Source organism: Rattus norvegicus, chromosome 19, assembly GCF_021556685.1.
Source record: "Rattus norvegicus strain SHRSP/BbbUtx chromosome 19, alternate assembly SHRSP_T2T, whole genome shotgun sequence".
NCBI classification, from domain to species: domain Eukaryota; kingdom Metazoa; phylum Chordata; class Mammalia; order Rodentia; family Muridae; genus Rattus; species Rattus norvegicus.
The window spans coordinates 54,036,271-54,045,584 of NC_141552.1; the positions used below are offsets into that span (position 1 = coordinate 54,036,271).

General features: G+C 47.5%; 1 protein-coding gene across 5 annotated transcripts in view; it reads left to right on the top strand.

Moving 5' to 3' along the window:
- Positions 1-8,178, top strand: part of St3gal2 (ST3 beta-galactoside alpha-2,3-sialyltransferase 2) — a 49,878-nt gene extending 41,700 nt beyond the window's left edge. For all 5 annotated transcript variants that reach the window (XM_087595101.1, XM_087595102.1, XM_087595099.1 and 2 more), the window contains 4 exon segments: positions 2,417-2,596; positions 4,671-4,716; positions 5,122-5,241; positions 5,905-8,178. In XM_087595101.1, the coding sequence (XP_087451227.1) occupies positions 2,417-2,596; positions 4,671-4,716; positions 5,122-5,241; positions 5,905-6,078 (520 nt within the window). In that variant the 3' untranslated portion in view covers positions 6,079-8,178.
- Positions 8,179-9,314: the final 1,136 nt, after the last annotated feature.

Below are 9,314 nucleotides of genomic sequence, written 5' to 3' on the forward strand. Positions count from 1 at the left end.
CATCCTCCAGTTCCTGGCACTTTAAAGGAAGGAAGCTGGAAGCTGGTGCCAAGAACAATGTGTACTGAGAGGAGGTGGCCAGGATTAGGGGTCGAGGCTTCCATTGCTTCCCTTCAGTGCTGGGGCACTTCGAAAGTCCAAGGAAACTCGGATACCCGGGTAGCTGCTTCTCTGGCTAACTCTATTGTTAGGTTCCTCAGTGATGACTGGGAAACCTTAGGGGTCAAAGCCTGCAGCCCAAAAGCTGAGATTTCTTCTGACCTGTGGGCATCCTATCTGCACACACACCCACAGGATCAAGACACAGTGTTTGGAATGGTCCCTAGAACTGCTTTGTAGAAAGGGTGACCCAGATGGTAGCTGGCTGTCTGTGGTCTACAGAAAGAGCCAGGTGGCAGCATTGGTAGCTGTTTGCAGATCTCTCTTGATTTGGAACCAGAAAGGAAGCCGTTCAACCCAGAGTCAGGGAGAGCAGTGGAATACAGCTTTGTCCTCTCACCTCGAGCTGTCTCCTGTAAATTCTTTGATCTCTCATCTGATGACCCCAACTGGAGTTGAGCGTTTCTTGCCTCTTCTAGGTTGCAGATAGAGACATCCAGCTCCTGGCATTGTCAGGTGACAGAAGGCATGGTGGAAGCATGAGGAAAGGGATGAGGCAGCCAGACCCTGGGCCCCAAGTAAAATGGGATCCACCCTGCCCAACCTTTCTTTGGCTGCTGAGGGCAGCTGGGAGCAGATTGGTTTCTGGAATGCTTGGCCCCATGTCCCAGAGATCTGTCATCTTCTGGCCCCTTTCCAGGACTTATCTAGAATGAGTCAGAGTCTCCAAAAGAATGCCACGTACCTCCCTTTTGGACTTTATTTTGGGCCTTCATTTCCAGATCCCTGCTGTCTGGGGCCTGAAGTGGGTAGAAGAGGATTGAAGGAAGCTGACAGAACACTTGACTCTGAGTAGCCTGGCTAATCAGTGGAGAGAGCTGGCACTGGTCTTGTAGGAGCAGCCTGGGTAACCATGGTCTTTCTCTTCCCCCATTACACACAATAATGGGTTTCGTTACAATATTTTCATATGAGTATATAGTTTTGATTGTAGTCACCTACCATTGACTTCTCTTTTTCCTCTTTCTTCACAGCTGCCTGTCCCTCCTCCCAGACAGTCTTCTTTCAAACATTTTCCCTGAAACTGAATAGTCATAGTCTTTGATCTTTAGTCTCTGGTATCGGGCTGTGGTAGCACACACTTTTAATCCCAGCACTCAGGAGACAGAGGCAGGCAGATCTGAGTTAGAGGACAGCCCGGTCTACAGAGAGAGTTCTGGGACAGCCAGGGCTACACAGAGTAGCCCTATCTTGAAAACAAACAAACAAACAACAACAACAAAAGATAAAGTTTGCTTCTCAGATCCTCGTAAGCATAAATCTGGCTCCCAGCATCCGCCCAGCAAGTTCTTCCCTGTCCTTCGTGCCTTTTCCATCCACAGGCACCTGAGACGCTTCCCTGCCTCTCTGACATTTCTGCTATTGGAAGTGGAGCAGGAGAAAAACAGCAGAGGTGTTCAGTGGCAGAGGAAGTCTACACCCCACCCAGAGAGTGGTGCCAGCCACTCTGATGGGGGAAGTTTGTACAGTTTCATAGAACTGGCCTGAAAGCTAGGGAGGCACATGGAAACTGTTCCTCCCTCCAGGGTCTCTGTGGCATAGGGAAGGAGCAGAGCTTCCGGTCACCCTAGTGTGGTAGAAATGCTGCCATAAGGTACTCCGTCCTCAGGGGACAGAAATGTCTTTGCAAACAGCAGGAAATGAGACCAACAGGCTGGTGCTTGGAGCCTGTGATGTAATATGTTTACCAAAATGGGAAGTGGGGAGTACATCTCTGTAATCCCAGCACTTGGGAGGTGAAAGCAGGAGGCCAGGAGTTCAAGGCCAACTTTAGTACACAGCAAATGTGAGGCCAGTGTATGAGATCCTGTCTCAAAAAGGAATCGGGGTACTTTCCACCCTTAGGATGTTCCGCTGAATAGGGTTGGGTTTGTTACAACATGTAAGATTTACTCCATTCCGGTACCTAAATGGTACTCGGTGGATGAACACACACCTTGTACCCCCCTAGTTCCTTGATTAATGGAATAGTTTTTATCTTTACTTAAGCAACCATTGCTAAGTCAAAGTGTACATCATTTTGTACATTTTATTTTGAGACAGGTGTCACTCTGTAGCTCAGGATGGCCTCAAATATGTGGCAATCCTCCTGCCTCAGCTTCTTGAATGCCAGAACCATGGGCATTAGCCATCGTGTCCAGCTTCCTTTTTTATTTTTGATGAGTGCCAAATTATCCTCTAAAACCAATACAGCACTTTCCATGCCTGTCCGTTCTCATACCTCCCTCTCTCTGTCTCTTTCTCTCTCTCTCTCTAGGATGAATCAGGCACCGACTGTAGGCTTTGAGAAGGATGTTGGCAGCCGAACAACTCACCATTTCATGTACCCGGAGAGTGCCAAGAACCTGCCTGCCAACGTGAGCTTTGTGCTGGTGCCCTTCAAGGCCCTGGACCTGATGTGGATTGCCAGCGCCCTCTCCACAGGACAGATCCGATTGTGAGCCTCTTTGCTGGCTGAGTAGCATACTGGCCCCAGGAGTTCCCTGGGAGGGATTGTTCAAAAAAAATTCTCAATGTTCAAAATATTCTCTAATTGAATTAGTGAGGAGTAGGGGCTCAAAATGGTGGCTTAATTGAAGGCATAGTTCATACTGTGTCTCTTCCTACTTGGTGCAGCTCAGTGTATACTAGTGGCAAAACCATGATTGCCCAGCTTGGACTGGTCTCTCGAGGAGGCAGCTCTGGTCACTGTCTTTGAGATCATAATTCTATCACAGCTGGGAACTCTGGGCAATCCCCTTCACTGAGGATTCATTATTGTTCTCTTTTTGTTTTGATTTATTTTAAGATTTATGTATGTATTTTATGTATATGAGTACTCTGTCTTGATGTCAGAAGAGGGCATCAGATCCCATTACAGATGGTTGTGAGCCACCATGTGGTTGCTGGGAATTGAACTCAAGACCTCTAGGAAGAGGAGTCAGTGTTCTTAATCGCTGAGCCATCTCTCAAGTGTGTGTGTGTGTTTCTTGAGACAAGGTCAAGGCTGGCTTTGAAGTAATTCTCCTGCCTCCACCTCTACAATTCTTGGGTACAGGGATATGCCACTATACCTACCTACTAAATCTTAAGAAACAAACAAACAAGAGAGGTATTTATTTTAGATGCGTGAATGTGTGCCTGGTGCCTGAGGAAGTGAGAAGTGGTGTGAACATGTCGCTTCTCAATCTCCCAGAACCCACATGGTGGAAGGAAAGAGCCCATTCTTGCAAGTTGTCCTCTGACATGCACGCTATGGCACTTATGTACCCCAGCACACAGATACACAAATGTAATAAAAACTTCTAAAATGTACAAACCAGTAACATTTTTTATGAGTCCACAATGCTGTAAACATGACAGTTAATGTTAGAATGCCTTTATGTTCTAAAGGTCTTTGATCTAGTAATGCCACCATAACCCATCCCCAGCTCTAAACATCCTCATGGTCTACTCTGACTAACCTTGTATTTTTATATGTGGTTAAATATGAAAACCACTATTTTAACCCTTGCTAATGTATGAAGTTCAATAAGGTTCATCCAAAACACATCACAAAAAGAAACTGTCCATTACCCATTACATCACCTCCAGCTGCTCCTGCCCACCTGTGTTCCACTGTCCGTGTGACTTACTGCTCATCCGACACAATGTCCGTCCTCCACTGAGACTGAATGCATTCCATCATTGTAGTGAACACACCATATTTTGTTTGTCTACTTCATATTCTACTTTATTTGTGATGTTGGGGATCAAACTTAGGGCCTTGAATATTTTAGGCACGAACCTGTAGGCATACACATTAAAAGTAAACTGAAATTTTTTTTTTTTTTAAGTAGTAAGAAGGCCGAAGGTGGTTTAGCACCAGCTTGCTCCTTATGGCTTGCTCAGCCTGCTTTCTTATAGAAGCCAGAACCACCAGCCCAGGGGTGGCTTCACCACAATGGGCTGGGCCCTCCCCTGTCAATCACTAATTAAGAAAATGCCTTGGGCTGGAGAGATGGCTCGGTTGTTAAGAGCACTGACTGCTCTTCAGAGGCCCTGAGTCCAAACTCCAGTAACCACATGGTGGCTCACAACCATCTGTAATGGGATCTGATGCCCTCTTCTGGTGTGTCTAAAGACAGCGAAGTGTATTTATATAGAATAAATACATCTTTAAAGAAAATGTCTTACAGCTGGATCTTATGGAGGCGTCTTCTCAGTTGAGGTCCTCTACTCTCAGGCTCGTGTCAGGTTGATATAAAAAGTAGGCAGCACACATGGTGAGTTTGAGATCAGCTAATCCAAATGTAGAGTTCCCCAGACAACAGCTTAGGGAAGAAAGGGTGAGATTGGAAGTCCCTAGGCTTGACCTTAATATCCCAGCTCTATCCTGAAAGCTGCTGAAGGTTTCTGAGCAAGGCCTTGCCGTGGTGAACGTGCAGTGAGGATAGATCAGTGTAGAAATCATGAGGGTGTTAGCATTTGCTCATAAGGAGCAGATGTGTTGCCATCTGGGAACCATCTGAACGGTCTCTGTCTTCTTGCAGCACCTATGCTCCAGTGAAGTCCTTCCTTCGAGTGGACAAAGAGAAGGTAAGTTCCCTACCCACTGGTCTTTTGACCCTCACCAGCATGGAGGTTATGCTGACTTAATCAAGGTGTATCAAGACCATCAAAATCTGTGGGCCAGGCGGTGGTATTGCACATCTTTATCCCAGCATTCAGGAGGCAGAGGCTGAGGCAGGCGGGTCTCTGAGTTTGAGGCCAGCCTGCTTTACAGAGTGAGTTTCAGGATGGCCAGGGCTACACAGAGAAACCCTGTCTTGGGTGGGGGGTGGGGAAATCTGCACCTGCTGGTATGCCTGACCCCTGCACTGACCACAGGAACCTAGGAAAACCCATGTACACCATTCCAGAGCAACTGCCAGAAGCTGGTCAGAGCCTGGCCCAAATCTCCAGACCTCCAAGCCCTTGATGTGTCTCTTACTTTCCTTGCAGGTCCAGATTTACAACCCAGCCTTCTTCAAGTACATCCATGACAGGTGGACCGAGCACCATGGCCGCTACCCCTCCACAGGAATGCTGGTGCTCTTCTTTGCACTACACGTGTGTGATGAGGTAGGCTCCGTGCCAGTCTAGAGAGGAAGTAGGAGAACCCATAGACAGAGGGAACGGCCTGTTTCCCACCTTAGCTGTGGTTCTAGGGAAACAGTTTCTATAGACAAAAACCATGTGGATTAGGGTTTTTTTCATATCTGTTATTCCTATAAACAATATGTTTGCATTTCCCAATTTATTGCCTTTTAAATTTTACTAACAAAAATTACTTCATTAAAAAGACAAATTTAGGGCTGGAGAGATGGCTCAGTGGTTAAGGGCACTGACTGCTCGTCCAGAGGTCCTGAGTTCAAATCCCAGCAACCACATGGTGGCTCACAACCATCTGTAATGGGATCCAGATCCAAAACCTTCTTCTGGTGTGTCTGAAGACAGCTACAGTGAACACATGTGCACAAAATAAATAAATCTTTAAAAAAAAAAAAGACAAATTTATAGCAGAGTCATGGTGGCTTCTGTAATCAGATACGGAGAGTCTGAGACAGGAGGATCATTTGAGGCCAACCCGGGCCTCATGAGACCCTGTTGTGGAAAAGCAAAACACAAATGAGAAAGAGACAGAGAGGCAGCAGTCCCCTCTGAGTCAGTGTCCTTGTGCAAGGCTTGGTTGTCCCCTACAGCGGTCCTAGACTCCCAATGATCCCTGTGCCATCCTCCTCACAGGTGAACGTGTATGGGTTCGGGGCCGACAGCCGTGGCAACTGGCACCACTACTGGGAGAACAACCGGTACGCGGGCGAGTTCCGGAAGACAGGCGTGCATGATGCCGACTTCGAAGCCCACATCATTGACATGCTGGCCAAGGCCAGCAAGATTGAAGTCTACCGAGGGAACTGAGCAGCCTCAGGCGCCTTCAGAACCAGTCACTTCAGGGTCTGGCAAGCGCCGGTTGCCGCCCACCAATCAGACTGCGCCGTCCCCAGCAACCAATCAGTGCTGCAGTTGGGAGGAGCTTCTTTCTTAGCCAATCACACAACTCAAGGAGAACTTCCGGCGCCGCCGTCTCCACCAATCATGGCCTTGGGAGGCGGCGGGCCTGGACCCCCTCCCCCAACCCCCAACCCCGCTTTGGATGAGAATTTTTCTGCTTTTTAAGAGGCCGGTCTGGGTCTGGGAGGGAGCACCTTGAACTGCTCATTTCCAGCTTAGTCCCGATGGGTGAGTGAAGCCCGCCAAAGAAATGTGGTCCCGGCGAGATACTTTCCAGGGCATTCTGTGGCTCACCAGCTAGTAGGGGGTTGTATTCACTCCCTAGTTGGGTTGACCTCCCTAGGGCCTCATTAGTGTCAGGAACGGGTAGGAAGCTCCACCGGGTCACATGCAAGGTGCTTCTCTCACGTGTGCCCTCACTCCTGTTCCCCACCACCTTCTCAGCGTCTATCCTTAGGTCCTGGGTCTCCTCTCCAGCTCACCTGTTGATTTGGAGACAAAATGAGACCACCGGGACTCCGCTGCTTGTGCTCTCACACACGCGGCCCAAGTCTTTAGCCCTAAGGCGAGAGCAGCAGGGTTGGACAGTAGGCTGGAAAGGAGTGCCCTGTGCATGTATCTTTTTCTTTCATTGTCACCCCAAAGAGGAGCAGGCAGCCTCTTGCTTGGGTGTTGGATTTGCTTTGGATTCATACTTTAGTTACCCTCCAGCTGCCAGGGATGGCTATCCAACCAAGATCGCTTGACAGTTGTTTGCAGGCCTTGCAGATGGCTCGGAGCTTTGCTGGGGAGGAGCAGATTGGTATCTGCCATGCATGGCTCCTCCTGTCCGCCCCTTTACCATGCTTACTCGCCTGTTCTAACCTACTTTCCAGCTCCTAAAGGGCTGGTGAGTCAAGAATCGGGTTACAACTGGAAGCTATTTGCATGACTTGACCCAGGTCAAAGTTGAGGTTCATTTGGGAGAAAGGGCTTCAGTGAATGCCTCAGGCCCCAGAAAACACTTCCCTTCAGTGTCCACATAATAATTTCCCATTCTTAATGAGTTGACATTAACAAGCAGCTTCCTGGTTGGGGGACAGTCACACGTAAGGAGTGTGTTAAAGTTTGGTATGAGGCAAGTACCCCTAAAAACTAATATATGAAGAACTTTGCTTGAATTTGTTCCTTCCAAGTTTCAAAAGCAGGGGTAGAGAAAAAGGGAGTATACCGAGAAGGGCTGTAGCGGAACCTCTCAGGGCTCTAATCATCGTGCAGTCACTGTACCAGTGGCCGTTCTTGCCTGTCTCCGCTCTCCCAAGAAGCTGCTGTGATGAGAAGTGGGAAAGTACTGCGATTACGACAAACAGTATTGAGAAGAAGAATTTATTTTTCCTCCTTTTGTTTTGCTTAAACCATGAGTCACCATTCTAGAAAAGGTAGGTCCCAGCACCCACATCCTTTTTCTTCTACAGTTATTTAAACATTCAATTTTTCCCTCTGTTTCTTTTCCTGAATTAAAAAGAACGAAGTCCATAGAGTTACTCATCTGTTCTGAACTGTACCCCTCATAGGTGATTCTGAGGAGGTAAAGATGTTTGGGGGAACAAGGCAACTCTGATAACCTCTTACACCTGAGAAGCCTTTTCATGGGCTCTGCACTCCGAAGTCCCCCCACAGAGGGCTGAGTATTATGGTTTGGAAAAATCAATTTATTATGCCAGGCATGGTGGTATGTGCCTTTAATCCTAGCAGTTAGGAGTCTGCAGCAGGAAAGTAAGTTAAAGGCTAGCCTCAGCTATATGGTAACTTTCAAACTAACCTGGGCTATATGAGACCCTTTCTCAAGGGGAAAAAAGGGAACAAAAAAAAAAAAATCCATTGTCCCCTCTTCAGATTCCTCTAAAAGAGTAATGCCTTGGGAAGAATTTCTGGTTCACCTGAAATGGCCTTTTGTAAATACAGGGTCTTTATTACAGACTCATGTTGGTTTATCTCAGCACCCATAAAGCGGTCCTCTTCCTGTGACTCTATGGTGAGTTTTCTCAGGGGTTTTGACATTTTTCTGCTGTCTCCGTCCATACTACATGTGGCCAACAGCTTGTTGACAGTACAACAAGGTGCTGTGCAAATGAACAGTTCTCTGGGAGAGCTGCTGGGGGCAGATAGTACCTATCTCAGCTTGCCTATCACGAAGATGAATGCTTAAACCTCGGTAGAGTACCTGGAAAACCGGGGCAAATGTTGGGTCTGCACCTTAAACCACTCACTAAAATAGGTGTCTCTCAGAACTAAATTTCAAACCCCTACAGGTGGTAACTTTTTTTTTTTTTTTTTTCAATTTAAGAGAGTTCCTCTGTGTAGCCCTGATTGTCCTGGGTCTCTCTGCAGACCAGGCTGTCCTCAAGTTCAGAAATCCTCCTGCCTCTGCCTCCCACAGGTTGGGATTACAGATGTTCATTGTCACTGTCCAGATTACTTTTTTTCCAGTTGTTATGACTCATTCCTACAGTCTGAGGGAGGTTGAGGAGGCATGCTAAATTTGTTTTGCTTTTCTGAGAGGCTCTCCTGTACCTAGGCTCTGTAGACCAGGTTGGTCTCATTCCTAAGAGTTCCGTCAGCTTTGTCTCCTGAGTTCAGGAACTAAAGACATGTGCCACCACTGCCCTGTGAGGGGACTTGCTATTTAACTAAAAACAAAGACGCTTCCTTGATAACCTGGGCCATGGGGTTTTGCCCTGTGGTTGTTTAACTCTTCTGTGATGGTTTCTGAAACTGGGGCAGGAAGACTGTTCTGTTAAAATAGGACAAATGTGGAGGCTGCATTAGAGTTTTATGTACAGAGACAGGACCTATCAGGACTGACACTAGGGTAGCTGGGTAGAATCAGCTATGATCTGGATGAGCCATTTTGCACCATTCCTAGTCCACAGACTATCTGCCTTGTGATTTCTATTTTGCTTTTTTGGGACAGGGTTTCTCTTTGCAGACCAGGCTGGCCTCAAACCCAGAGATCTGTCTTCCTCTGCTTTGGCAGTGCTGGAGTGTGCCACCAGCACCCCACTATCTGCCCTCTTCCCTTTTTTAACTTTACATGTGTTGGTGTTTTGCCTGAGTATGTGTCAGATCCCCTGAAACCCGAGTTACAGTTCTGGGTTGTCCTG